The sequence below is a fragment of the Ranitomeya variabilis genome, chromosome 7, assembly GCF_051348905.1.
Source record: "Ranitomeya variabilis isolate aRanVar5 chromosome 7, aRanVar5.hap1, whole genome shotgun sequence".
Classification (NCBI taxonomy): Eukaryota; Metazoa; Chordata; class Amphibia; order Anura; family Dendrobatidae; genus Ranitomeya; species Ranitomeya variabilis.
Genome location: NC_135238.1, coordinates 52409313 through 52424426, shown reverse-complemented (window position 1 = coordinate 52424426; position 15114 = coordinate 52409313). Strand labels below are relative to the sequence as shown.

Sequence of the window (15114 nt, the reverse complement as noted above, 5' to 3'; positions counted from 1 at the left end):
CCCCTAACCCTAACCCTACCCGTAACCCTAACCCTAGTTCTAACCCTAACCCTAGTGGAAAAAGAAAAAAAATAAATAAATATTTTCTTTATTTTATTATTGTCCCTACCTATGGGGGTGATAAAGGGGGGGGTTTATTTATTATTTTTTTTTATTTTGATCGCTGTGATAGAACCTATTCACAGCGATCAAAATGTACTTTTAACGAATCTGCCGACTGGCAGATTCGGCGGGCGCACTGAGCATGCGCCCGCCATTTTGGAAGATGGCGGCGCCCAGCGAGGAGGCGGACGGACACCGGGAGCCTCGGTGAGTATAAGGGGGGGGAGATCGGGGCACGGGGGGGGGCGTCGGAGCACAGGGGGGTGGTATAGCAGCACGGGGGGAGCGGGCAGGAGCACGGGGCAGCGGAGCACAGGACCGAGGGGACCGGACCCCATAACGGAGCACTGGGGTGGGCGATCGGTGGGGTGGGGGGGGGGGTTCACATTAGTGTTTCCAGCCATGGCCGATGATATTGCAGCATCGGCCATGGCTGGATTGTAATATTTCACCAGTTTTTCAGGTGAAATATTACAAATCGCTCTGATTGGCAGTTTCACTTTCAACAGCCAATCGGAGCGATCGTAGCCACGGGGGGTGAAGCCACCCCCCCTGGGCTGAAGCACCACTCCCCCTGTCTCTGCAGATCGGGTGAAATCGGAGTTAACCCCTTCACCCGATCTGCAGGGACGCGATCATTCCATGACGCCACATAGGCGTCATGGGTCGGATTGGCACGGGTTTTCATGACGCCTACGTGGCGTCATGGGTCGGGAAGGGGTTAATGCAATGTTGTGGAGACCAAGAAAACGTAATTCTGGCGTTTTGACTTTTTCTCTCATTACGCCGTATAACGATCAGGTTAATTCTTTTTTTATATTGATAGACTGGATGATTATGAATGCGACGATACTAAATATGTGTATATTTTTTTTTTTGTTGTTCTTATTTCGAATCTTTGATATTTTTTTTTTATATATTTTTTAAATGAATTTTTTTTTACTTTTTGCATACTTCTAGAAGCTGCAGTTGTCTGATCGGCTCTGCTACATACAGGTGATGATCACATTGCCTGTATGTAGCAGAAATGCTTACTTGCTATGAGTGCCGACCACCAATCTGGCTATGACAACCATAAAGGTCTGCTGGAGACCTCTGGTTGTCATGCCAACCCATCGGTGACCCGCAATCACGTGACGGGGTCACCGATGGGCAGAATTTCCGGCGTGCATGCCGGAAGCGCAAGTTAAATGCCGCTGTCAGAGATTGACAGCGGCATTTAACGGGTTAACAGCCGCGGTTGATTCCACCTGCAGTTGTTGCGGGCACATTTCAGCTGTATATATCAGCTGACACGTGCCCAGAAAGGTTCGGGCTCAGTGCACGAGCCTGCACCAAACAGGGGGAGTCCAACATCGGCGTACTATTATGCCTGATATCGGAAAGGGGTTAAGTAGCCTGTGAAGCTCCATGGGTATTACCGCCTTCCCAGGCTATAAATATCTGCCGCCAGCTGTCAGCTTTCCCTCTGCTGGTTAAGAAAATTAGGAGCCCACGCCATTTTTTTCAGAAAAATTATCATTTAATAAATACATGTTCGGTCAGCTGCACACACACTGTACTAATTTAATATGTCACTGACATCTTTATATCTACGAACAAGATTTTAGGATGTATAGAAAGAGATAAAATCCTGAGATCCCAACGTATTGTTACCCCTTTATAAATCAGTGGTGAGACCACATCTAGAATATGGGATCCCGTTTTGGGCTCCACATTTTAAAAAGGATATTCAGAAGTTAGAATCAGTTAAAAGACCGGCAACTAGATTATTACAAGGGATGGAAGGCCTCTTATGTGAGGAGAGGTTGGAAAAGTTGGGCTTGTTTAGCTTAGAAAAAAGACGCCTCAGAGGAGATCTCATTTACATGTATAAATATATGTGTGGTCAGTATGGAGGACAGCACATGACTTATTCCTTCCAATGACCATACTGAGGACTAGAGGGCACTCATTACGGGTGGAGTAAGGCAATTCCTGCAGATAAATAGGAAAGGATTCTTTACAGTTAGAGAAGTCTGACTGTGGAATACACGACCATAAGAGCTAGTAATGGCCGACACTGTAACAGCTTTTAGACAAGGGCTGGACGATTTCCTCGATACACATAACATTGCTGGTTATAGTTAAATTAGTGTACAATTGGTGGAGAAAGGTTGAACTTGATGGACCTAGGTGTTTTTTTTCAACCTATGTAAGTATGTATCTATTCTATGAGCATACATATTAGTCCATAAATAACCTTCGCAACCAAGGTCCTACTCTGTATTACAATATAGTTAACATACCCCCACAAAAGAAGAGGGGGGAAAGGAGTGTAATCAATGATTTTATTTAAACATATACAGTATATACAGAATTCAATAAAATGGATGCCTCATTTCAATCAAAAGACATAGCAAAACCAGCTGACCACCAATTGTGGATTGCATGAAAAACTGCCTAAACCTAAATGGTTCCAAAAATCACATACACATGAATTTCACTGAACAATACAAACTAAAAAAGTGACTATACACACGTATTGATATTAAATAAATAAATAGATGGTAATTCATCCAGGCAAAGTGCCCTTTTGTGTAGTCAAAAAGTCCACTGAACAGATAATTAGAGGAAGGCGGAAGAGATGTACAGAGATGAGTAAATCTGGAAAGAAAATAGAAAATGACTAAATAGTCATAAAGTGCCTCTGTGCATGTAAACTGAGTAATAGCTAAAATAGCAGGAAAAGGAGCCACATGGAAAAAAGGTGCAAATAATTTTCCTCGGCGGTAAGCCAGGGATTGCCGTGTCTCTCACTAGGGGTGGGGTGTTTAATAATAGTATCTATTCAATGTGTATATACTGTATGTAATCTATCTATTCTATGCTGTCGCTCCTGCTTTGATTTTACTGTACGCGGCAGATGAATTGCCAGCTTTTCTTTTATCTATCTTACGTAATATATACATATATATACTGTATATATACATACACTGACATCTACATTATCTATCTGTTCTATGCATATATACTGTATGTAATCTATCTATTCTATGCGGTCGGCTCCTGCTGTGATTTTACTGTACGCAGCAGATGAATTGCCAGCTTTTTTTCTATCTACCTATGTAATATATACATATATACTGTATATATACATACACTGACATCTACATTATCTATCTATTCTATGCATATATACTGTATGTAATCTATCTATTCTATGCGGTCGGTCCCTGCTGTGATTTTACTGTACGCGGCAGATGAATTGCCGGCTTTTCAAAGGACATAGGTGTATAAAAATCGGACAGCACTCGCATGGTCCTAGTGCTGTGTGATTTTTTTTTCTTGCACCCATTGACTTTTATTGCCGAATGCGAACCGATTACAATCACAGCATGCTGCGATTTTTTCCAGTCCAATCGTGATCTGATCCAAGCTGTTAAAAAAATAAAAATTGCACATGAACACACAATGATACAATAACATTGCAACCTGATTTTTAATCAGACTACATTCGTCCAATTTCATCACAAGTGGGAATGAGTCTTAAGCTTTCTTTTTTTTCCAGAGGGGATGCTAAATTTATTATGCAAGGGAGGAGGGTGAGAAGTGGCTGATGAGTAAAGAAAGAAGCAGAATTCTCTGATAAGACATATTTCAAAGTTTTATATTCACATTTACTAATGATTTGTGCAAAGTCTGTAGAAAATTCAGTTCCTTCTTAAAACTCAGTAAAATATCAAGACATCAAAAATTGAGCCTTGACCTCGCCAGCGCCATAACACGCGAGTCAAAAATTAAGAGAACTAGTGGAGGACCAGTGAGGAGTAGGTTAGCAGGGGCAGAAGAGGTGATGATTTTTTTGCTATTTTGCTGGATTTTATTTGCCAAAAATTTGGATTTGCTATATTTGTCAAAATTTGGGAAATTTTAAATTAATTTTATTAATTTAGAATCAATACTCTCGTGCTTAAAAATTCCTCTTTTAAACACATTCCATTAGACTTTTTATGAATATTTTTGTTTACCAATGTTTTTGTTTATATTTTTTGCATTCTAGAAACATTCCAAGTATCAGATCCAAAGACAGAGAAGAGTGGAATCGTGCAATGAAAATTCAAAGATTTTTCAGCGCTCATTAGCTGCAATACGCAACCGAGATGACACAACACTTAGAATTTTGTGCCAGTCCTTTTTCTTTTTACCCAGGTATAATAGATCCCTTGCTAAGAGCACAAATTTAATAGATCATGTCAAATGTACCATCAGTAATCTAATGACCTACATTTTGGGTAGCGTCACACAACGGATTTCTCCACATACTAGAAAAACAGACCGACTATTCTGATCAGAGTGGCATCAGTTTTTCTTGTATTTGCGGAGAAGAAAAAAAGTTTCTCCACCTTGTCCTTTCAAGCAGTTCTTGAAAATCCGACTCAGAGTGCGGTCAGATTTTCTCCATGGACCCATAGACTTGCATTGACGATTTTGATCCAACCCCTTGGATTAAAATCTGATATGTCTCTGATTTTTTTCCTGGATCACTTGGTATAAGGAAAATATCAGATATGTGCACAGCCCCATAGAATATCATAGGTACGAGTGCAAGCATTCATATGAGAAAATCGGTCATGTGCATGAGCCCCTTGAGTACATGCCACTGATGAACCCCCCCATGTGTCCATGTTACCATAGCTGGCCACTAAGATGTGATCAAAATCTTGCAGAATTATTGAAATACTGAATAGTGTTGGCTGCATTACTTTTTTATATTATCTATAAATATATCTGATTTATATATTCTCAGTGTAACAGATGAAGAAGGCAAAACACTTTTACATCATGCAGCTGCTCAGGAGCATCCAAGTATTTGCCAGGTATAGAAAATTGAGGGGTTTCTGAAAAAAAAAAAAAAAAAAAAAAAACAAAAAAAAAGCTTTCCTGTTTCATCAAGAGACGGGAAATCAGTAGGCTATGCCATCAATTTCCAATCAGTGGGGAGATGACCACAGTGAATGCGCATGAGTATAGTATCTACCCAAACTTTTTATTTTTCCTTCTTTCCCACAATTTGTAAAAAAACAGGAGGACACAATCTCTCTGCTTATTCCCAAAGGAGGAGAGAAAACTGCTGAATTATCACACTGTTCTTCACTCCTTCGGGAAGGCAAAGAGGAACAGGATACCCATGACTCACCTATTTTCCGCTAGCCATAGGGTCACCTGACCTTCCTACCTGCCCCCCAGTATTCGAAAGGACTCTCTTGATGGAGGGACAGTTACTGAATGGGAAGACCCTACTGAGTGACCAGGATAGCTGAAGCTAAGTAGATGACGATGAGGTTAGTAAGACAAGAATAGTTGAGTATGCCCTACCGTTTCCAAGTATTTGCGCCCCCTCCACCCTACTTTTTTAACTTCACAACTTTCCCTGCCACTTCCCTGTTTAATGAACTACGTCAACATCTGCATAAAATCTGTAAGTTTAGCCCATCAAGGCAACAAGTGCATAGATTTACTAAATTGTTTGCAGGAAAGCAACATTCCTTTAGACCACACCATCTAATTGTACATCTTCCTGAGGCTCTGGAACCTACAGTGCCTTGCGAAAGTATTCTTCCCCCTGGACCTTTTCAACCTTTTCCCACATATCATGCTTCAAACATAAAGATACCAAATGTACATTTTTGGTGAAGAATCAACAACAAGTGGAACACAATTGTGAAGTTGAATCAAATTTATTGCTTATTTTAAATTTTTGTGGAAATTCAAAAGCTGAAAAGTGGGACGTGGAATATTATTCGGCCCCTGTAACTTTAATACTTTGTTGCGCCACCTTTTGCTGTGATTACAGCTGCAAGTCGCTTGGGGTATGTCTGTATCAGTTTTGAACATCGAGAGACTGAAATTCTTGGCCATTCTTCCTTGGCAAGCAGCTCGAGCTCAGTGAGGTTTGATGGAGAACGTTTGTGAACAGCAGTTTTCAGCTCTTTCCACAGATTCTCAATTGGATTGAGGTCTGGACTTTGACTTGGCCATTCTAACACCTGGATACGTTTATTTGTGAACCATTCCATTGTAGACTTTGCTTTATGTTTGGTATCATTGTCTTGTTGGAAGACAAATCTCCGTCCCAGTCTCAGGTCTTTTGCAGACTCCAACAGGTTTTGTTCAAGAATGGTCCTGTATTTGGCTCCATCCATCTTCCCATCAACTTTTAACCATCTTCCCTGTCCCTGCTGAAGAAAAGCAGGCCCAAACCATGATGCTGCCACCACATTTGACAGTGGGGATGGTGTGTTCAGGATGATGAGCTGTGTTGCCTTTATGCCAAACATAACGTTTGGCATTGTTGCCAAAAAATTCGATTTTGGTTTCATCTGACCAGAGCACCTACTTCCACATGTTTGGTGTGTCTCCCAGGTGGCTTGTTGCAAACTTTAAACTAAACTTTTTATGGATATCTTTGAGAAATGGCTTTCTTCTTGGCACTCTTCCATAAAGGCCAGATTTGTGCAGTGTACGACTGATTGTTGTCCTGTGGACAGACTGTCCCACCTCAGCTGTAGATCTCTGCAGTTCATCCAGAGTGATCATGGGCCTCTTGGATGCATCTCTGATCAGTCTTCTCCTTGTTTGAGATGAAAGTTTAGAGGGACAGCCGGGTCTTGGTAGATTTGCAGTGGTATGATACTCCTTCCATTTCAATATGATCGCTTGCACAGTGCTCCTAGGGATGTTTAAAGTTTTGGAAATCATTTTGTATCCAAATCCGGCTTTAAACTTCTCCACAACAGTATCACGGACCTGCCTGTTGTGTTCCTTGGTCTTCATGATGCTCTCTGTGCTTCAAACAGAACCCTGAGACTATCACAGAGCAGGTGCATTTATACGGAGACTTGATTACACACAGGTGGATCATATTTATCATCATTAGGCATTTAGGACAACATTGGATCATTCAGAGATCCACAATGAACTTCTGGAGTGAGTTTGCTGCACTGAAAGTAAAGGGGCCGAATAATATTGCATGCCCACTTTTCAGTTTTTTTAATTTCCACAAAACTTTAAAATAACCAATAAATTTTGTTCAACTTCACAATTGTGTTCCACTTGTTGATTCTTCACCAAAAATTTACATTTGGTATCTTTATGTTTGAAGCATAATATGTGGGAAAAGGTTGAAAAGTTCCAGATGGCTGAATACTTTCGCAAGGCACTGTACATGCTTGGGAACTTATTTTTCTAATAGAGCTGACCACCTCCTGACTCAGGCTTTTCATATATTCCGTAGTCCTTTTTATACTGGCTATCCATTCCAGGCTTTATACCAGAAATTGCATCCTGTTCCAGAAGGTTCATTTTGTTGTACTTCAAGGCTTGATAGATATGGTCTACTTATCCTCTCCAAATGGACTAGCATCACATCCTGTCCTATTCGAGGCCTTTTATACTGATCACAAGTTTACTGACGTTGCCTTCCTATTTGCATTGTTAGCAGTACCATGTGCGAGTCCAAGAGTGCATACCATCTTTTTCCATACCTTGGCTTAATGACACGGGTGGTTTTCAAAGCCACCAATCCAGGGAGTCTGTTATGAACGTGTACACTCTCACACACAAGAAACGCTACACCTACACCCAAACTGGCCGTACAATTACAAACACCTTGGACCTAACGCCCTAAAAGGCTATTGAGGGATTTCTCGTACCTCCTGCTAAACCATAGGGGAGGCCACAGCACACTGCCAAAGAGGGCAAAGGAATGTGTGAAAAAAGATGCAAACACCCAAGGTTGGAAACTAAGACACATTCATAAAAAGTAGAGAAGAAAAGTTCAGGATAACCAAAAATAAAGGAACAAGTATAACCTTCCAAAAACCTAACAATTGTAAAGGGAAAATGTGCTGGGAGGAAAAGCAAACAGACTAAATGCAAGAATACAACTGGAGTTTACCAAGCAAGGTAAACCCATTTGCTGAAGAGCTGGGACTCCTTAACACACATTCAACAAGAGGTGTAGCCAGCAAGGAAGTGCAGTGAAGGGTGAACATATAAAACCCCATCCAGAATGTGATTGGGCAAACCAAAAACAGTAAAATGAGAAACACCTGGAGAGGAGCAAACCAAGAAAGGAAAACAAAGACAATAGAAACTATCAGCATTTGGTAGGGATGAAAGGGCAATAGGTCAGCAGAAGGTGGAACCGACCTTGCAGCAACCCAAATCGAGCTATGACAGAGTCTTTAGATGACCCTGCTCAATTTGTCTAACATAAGCTATTATGGCATACAGTGACTAGCCAGCAAATGGACTTTTTCAAGAACCATTCCTTCTTGGGAGACACTTCTCCCTACAACATGGCCTTCACTAGTAAGGAAACCGGGGGCAGGCAAAATCAGTGGGCAAAATCAGCCGCTTGGCTATAGTAAGGGTGCATGGAGCACCCTAATTAGCATATGTGATTAAACTTCAGTTTCTGATCATTCGAGGCAGCATTTAGAAGACAAAGGTGTGATTTTAATAGAGGCTACATCCCCTACAAGGCTATGTGCTTAGATTATACTATCAGTTTGGGCTGAATGACTTCCTTATACGTTAGTGACAATTCATAGTTTTCCAATGAATCTGAAATACTTTGTATTCCACTTTTTAAAATAGGTGCTGTTGGACACAAATATTGGACTGGTGAACATAGACCAGCAGGACAAGTGTGGGAAGACGGCTTTACATTACGCTGTACAAAAAGATAATCCAAAAACGATAAAGATACTACTGGATAATGGTGCAAAAGTAGAAATTGCTGATAAAAAGTCCAAGACAGTGTTGGATGTTGCACTTTTGAAGATTCAGGATAAGTAAAAGGATGAAATTCTGTAAACTGGTAAATGATGATACATATAGCATTTATGCTCGTGTACCAAGGTATATTTATTGCTTCTCACTTCTTCATTAAATGTTTTAGTGCACCTTTTTTATGTTGCCGAAATAAAAAATAATTTTACAAATTCCAGCCTTGTTTGCATTTTGCATCACTCTTACTGGAACATCATATTTACCAAGTGTAATATCATACAAGAGGTACAAGAAGCGGAGAAAGATCAGCTTAAGAGACGTAGCAAAAACATTGTAAGGTTATGCGAGTTTCTTAGGATATGTGCAAACAACATTTTACCACTACAGATTCCACCCCTTTAGCTTGCCTGAAAAAAAGCACAAAAAATGCCTAAAAGAATGAACATATGAACTGCAACGTCAAAACGACTTGCTGTGCATATATTTCATCATTCTGTAACTGCTTCAGTTCAGGTTTCGAAACCTGTGAAATGGCCAAAAGTGACCGTTCCATTCCTCAGGCAGCTTCCGCTTGGAAGCTGACACGATCTTTGCTACGGCATTTAAAAAAAAAAAAAAAAAGACGGAAAAATCATGCAAAACTGCATCAAAGACCATGCTTCAGGAAAAACACAGTAGGTGTTTTCCTGTACCATGCATGGACTTCAGCAGAGTTAAAGCAAACCTGTCAGCAGGATTTTGCTAAGTAAACTACAGGCATTGTCAGGTTGGCAGTGTTAAACTGATTAAAATGATACCTGGGGTGAAGAAATCCGTCTTGTGGTTCTTGTGTAATCAGTGTTAGAAGTTTGAAGGACGGTGGTTATAGTAGTCAGATTTGCAGTAATCAGTGACCATTTAGGTCAGTGGGTGACTATGTAGAGAAAGCATGGTGGGGTAAAGTCCTCCAAAACATGAGCAAACTGCAGCAGTGCTCTCAAAGTCAAAGTATTCTCATGATTAGAGAACCCTCTTTAAATGATTTTATGGATTATTGATCACTTTACATAAGAAACAACACAGACAATATCAAATACATTTTATTTCATTACCTTGACAATAATATTCTTTGGCAGACATTGTTTAGCATTTGTTTTTCCCTTACGCATTTTACTGACATGTAACAAAGAATAAAACAATAGTAAACTACAACACAACAAGTGCTTTCGATCATCAACCACCTCCCGGTGAGAAAACCTGTAATAATGACTTTGTGTCTTCCAGTGTTCATTATACTATACAAATAGGTAATTGACCAGTGTTGCTTTATTGTAATACATGGACGAGAAACATAGAAAACACCGAATACACTACATAAAGTGCCAAGAATTCACAAACAACTACACAAATGTACATTTACCTGCAATTTACATTAAAGAGCTAAAACTGAATATTATCGGGAAAATTCAAGGTAAAAACCATAAAAAAAGCAGATTGCTGGCCATAGGTCAGTGCACTAAATCTAAAGCTTCCACCCCACTCCCATACACATTAGCTACTTGACAGCTTTCTCTCCCAACTTCTCCATAGACAGGACCTTTTGGCTCGGCCCAGCCTCCTCCTGTGTTCTCCATGAGAGAGCCATTGCCAGACCCCTCTAGAGGAAGCTTATTTCCAGGGAGGGCAAATGAATCGGTTATTGGAAACCCAACGTGCCGATCGTTCTCTCACTCAAAATCTGTCGGAGGCACGATCAGGTTGCCCCACAGTGTCAGACAATATTGGCGGATTCGGGAAGCCTTAGTCTAGTCTAATGTGTATGGGGGCCTTAACATTCGTCTTTTCACAAAATCACACTTACTTTCTTACATTTTCCTGTTGGACTGGTTTAGATTCAAGTTATGGAAAAACTGCGTAACAGTCTACACTTTGAGCAGTGGGTCACCGGCAGCTTGGCCATGGGATGACAGCACTGTATGCACAGACATGAAGTAGACAGTGTTCATTCAATCACCTACCAAAATACAAGCAAAGGGATCTAAAAGAGGAAAAATCCAAACCCGTATCTATTTGTCTCAGGAGGCATCAATCATTTTGCATCTTTTTTTTCCAATGCTTGTTTATGTGAGACAATAAATTTGGGGAAAGGCCAGGAATAAAGCAACTTTGTCAAGACCCTTCTACGGGGAGCTCCACTCCTCCCAGCTAGAGGTTGATGGAGTCATGTTGTCTATACTCCAACATGATGGCAAGGGATCCACAGAAAGTGTTTCTGTTCCCCACCATTTATTTTTGGGTTTGTTATCATGTATCACAATAGTGATCTTGTATCTGACTCCTGGACTGTAATGCTGGCTGACCAGCAGCCGTCATTAACGTATGAAGGGTGGCCATACACCCGAGGAATACTGGCCAATCTTGCTTATTTCGATGGGGTTGGCCGACCATGTCACATGTAAGCTGCTGTCACAACTCTGCCAAATGGTATAGATTTCAGTGTATAGAATGGTCAGGAAGGTCCGATTTCGACATGCTTCAGCCTTTCAGTCTTCTAGGAGATAAGTTGCTGCCAGAGGTCTCAGACACCAGCTTACTATTCTCTCCCCATCATGTATGCTCAGCTAAGCATTAATTTCTATGGTGGAGGAATGAGAAGGATAACCATCAGCTGAGCAAGCGTTTGGCTGGCATCTACCTATGGTGTAAGGTCTCACTTAAAGCAAGTTCTAGGAGGACTTCATTCACTTACACCTACATCTGCCCATCCTCAGGTCCCCTCATCCAGACATCTCGCTGGTGTATAAAAATGATAGAAAAATTCCATGTATAAGAAGTTCACAAAATAACACTCCTCCAAACATGGGCCAACTATCTAATTAGGCAGTGTACAGCCAACTTAATGGCCTCCTTGGAGAAAACGGACAACTCTAAATCGGTATATGTATCCAAGAACTGGAGCTAAATGCACTGACTGAGCAGCAGGGGAAAGGGCTCCCCTTTGTAACTTATTAGACAAAGTCCAGTGTGGCTATAAAGTGTGTCCCTTGCTCTTGAACACCCAACAAGTCCATGCCTCCTGCCACTCATAGCTATTGGGTTCCTCCCTAGATTACAACCAATCACATAAAAAAGGGGTTATCTGACACCTGTCACTTCTGTATCAGGAGAGAGGAGCTTCATAAGTGGCCTCTCATGGCAGCTCGCCAAGTATCATGGACACGGCCCATTGTAACGGGAAGGATAAGTGCTCAATACTTGTAGGTATGAGACCGGCCAAGGAAACCACAAACGCTACGTCAGTAGTTCTTCGCTCCTCCTGATGCAGAACTGAAATGCATTGAAACCATATTTAATGGCTCAGCAGCACCTTGTGATCAAGGTATCATCCAAGAATCTTTCTAGCATGGAAATGATTCTCTAAAGCAGACAGTCCAGGTTCCATGGTTCCAGTTGGGGTCTACGGCACAGGCCGCACACAATACAATACAAGGTCAGATGTCATATTATCCGATTACACATTTACAATGGAAAATAAATAAAAGACAATGTGATATTAATAGCCGAATGCACTTTGGATGATCACCTGTCGACAGGTGCAAAAGTAGCCAGATTTTGCTCTTAGACTTTTTACAATTTTTTTAAAATCCACCATACAGTTCCAGGAATTTCAGCTTTGTTTCATAACTATTTTTATTGTCTTCACAAGGGAGAGTTCCTCACATTTCTAAAAGCTGTTCTACATTAATATCCTAAGCCATGCCTGCGTGGTAAAAACTATATCAAAAAAAAAAAATGTCTTAAATAGTATGGTGGATCTAAACCAAAAAATGGCAAAGAGGAGCAGCGGGAAAAAAATAAGAACAATTACTGGCCACTCTTCATCTGGCGTCAGGTTTACTTTAAATACGTAAACGGTATACACCATGATAATGTGTGATACAACTTTCATGTGCAATTAATAAAGTGCACCCTTCCGTTCAGCCACTGAGTATCATGGCCTCTCGTACCAGCAGTAACAGTAGTGTTGGGTTCATTGCCCATAACGTTGCAAGATGTGGATGCTGTGAGCTTCCGCCAGGCGTCGGATTAGGAACATTTTGTCTCTGCTTTCCTAAAAGACGAAACACAGACAATTTCTTGTGAAACGGTGTAATGCCCTGCACAGCACACGGCAAGTAAGGTGACAACATTATCATTTTACACATTAGATCGGGGTCTAAGGGGTACAAGCCAAGCCTGGCATGTCAGAGCGAGGAGACTTATAAGCCATGCATGCTCCTCTGAGAAATTAAATATGCAAATTTCCTCTTCGTAGAGGACTTGAACTATAGTTATGTGGAAATAAATGAGGATATCCAGTTCTTACCATGGCCAGCTGTTCCTGCAACTGTTCCACCACTTTCTTATGGGCACCGGCCAGCGCAATGAAATAAAACATGACCATGCTGCAGAGAGAGAAGACAACGTATATGGATATTTCACAGAAATCAGGATTGTAGACAAGATTTTCTTCCTCTCTTATGTACTGTCTCTATTCTGTGACCATTATCAGGACGTAGCCTCATTCAGGTCTGTCCATAGTAATGTAATATACCACGGCCACCACTATCGAGAAGAGGCCACTGTGGACTCGTCATCACACTGGACTATGGGATACCAGCAAAGAAGGACAGATGACAGACAGGGTGGTGGGAAGAGCATGATACTTATTTCTGGGGATCCAGGATAGTAAAGCTGGTGGATGCACGCCAATGACTTATGTGCAGACATGTGACTGCCAATCTTAGATTCCTGCCACAGGTCATGTATTGAGTGTCAGATCTCCATGAGGCAAATCAGAAATGTGAGCAGACCCCTAATCTTCTGCCCAAACCAAAAATAATAGATGTATTGGATACCAGTACCCTAAAAGTAAAAAACACAATTCCAAAAGACTCACCACGACACCATGAAAAACGGAACGGCAAAAGATTCAGATGAAAGGACATAAATGAACTTCTTCAGACCTTCTGGAAACGTTTCCACAGTATCTGGAATGACTTGCCAGGAGGTGTTGTAATTAATGAAGGGCCCACAAGCTTTAGAGGCATTTATCCTGCAGTTTGAAGCAAAGGATGAAATGTGGATTCTGGGTCTGTCTGATATGTGAAAGTCTAAGGGAAGGTCCAACTTACTGCGCTATTCCAATACCCACAGGGATGCAGGCAAGGATGAGGCCAATCAGTAGTATCACCAGGAAAAAGAATTTGGAACTGGAAGCGCGGAAAGGTCTCGTTGGTGGTCTGCAGTTTTCCATCAAAGTAGTCTGTGGTAGAGAGGGGATCAATAATAAAGCACAAAAATACATGTAGACAATCTAGCACTGTAAAGGAGTAATCTGCTTTAGACATTCTCTAGTCTTGACTGAAGGACCCCAGTGGCTTATCCATACTAACCTATGGAAGCATCCAGAGCTCCCAGCCAAATCACAGGCTACCCATGTAATGCACAGACGGGACAACTCTTCTTACAGTCACTCTTCACATTAGCTCCTGTACATGGAACCATCGGTATTAACTTAAAGGTAATGCATCATTAGAAAATGACCAATTGCCTTCCCCTTCCTGACATCCGCCGTACATACACGGCACAAGTCTGGATTGGGAGTATGGCTCATGGGGAGAGCTGCCCCATACCCAGCAGATAATGGTGACACACGGCCAGGACCTACCTCTAACAGCTGCGACTTTGTAAAGTACATGTAACACACAAACCTGTTTTAAACAATGGGTAATTATCTGATAATAGCTTCCCTAAGGGTACTGTCACACAGTGCAATTTTGATCGCTACGACGGCACGATTCGTGACGTTCTAGCGATATCGTTACGATATCGCAGTGTCTGACACGCTACTGCGATCAGACATCACGCTGAGAATCGTACGTCGTAGCAGATCGTTTGGAACTTTCTTTCGTCGCTTGATCACCCGCTGACATCGCTGGATCGTTGTGTGTGACAGCGATCCAGCGATGTGTTCGCTTGTAACCAGGGTAAACATCGGGTAACTAAGCGCAGGGCCGCGCTTAGTAACCCGATGTTTACCCTGGTTACCAGCGTAAACGTTAAAAAAACAAACAGTACATACTCACATTCCGGTGTCTGTCCTCCGGCGTCTCAGCTTCTCTGCACTGTGAGCGCCTGCCGGCCGGAAAGCGAGCACAGCGGTGACGTCACCGCTCTGCTTTCCGGCTATGGTGCTTACACAGTGCAGAGAAG

The 15114-nt window shown here is 41.6% G+C and overlaps 2 protein-coding genes across 2 annotated transcripts in view; one reads left to right on the top strand and one right to left on the bottom strand.

Moving 5' to 3' along the window:
- LOC143785940 (uncharacterized) overlaps positions 1 to 9096 on the top strand; it is a 37729-nt gene extending 28633 nt beyond the window's left edge. The window contains exons 12-14 of the mRNA XM_077275083.1: positions 4145 to 4293; positions 4892 to 4961; positions 8746 to 9096. Of these exons, the coding sequence (XP_077131198.1) occupies positions 4145 to 4293; positions 4892 to 4961; positions 8746 to 8946 (420 nt within the window). The 3' untranslated portion in view covers positions 8947 to 9096. The remainder of the gene's footprint in view (positions 1 to 4144; positions 4294 to 4891; positions 4962 to 8745) is intronic.
- Positions 9097 to 9941: 845 nt separating this feature from the next.
- Positions 9942 to 15114, bottom strand: part of TMC7 (transmembrane channel like 7) — a 34661-nt gene continuing 29488 nt past the window's right edge. The window contains exons 13-16 of the mRNA XM_077275081.1: positions 14034 to 14164; positions 13799 to 13954; positions 13226 to 13304; positions 9942 to 12970 (exon numbers count right to left, since the gene is read on the bottom strand). Of these exons, the coding sequence (XP_077131196.1) occupies positions 12890 to 12970; positions 13226 to 13304; positions 13799 to 13954; positions 14034 to 14164 (447 nt within the window). The 3' untranslated portion in view covers positions 9942 to 12889. The remainder of the gene's footprint in view (positions 12971 to 13225; positions 13305 to 13798; positions 13955 to 14033; positions 14165 to 15114) is intronic.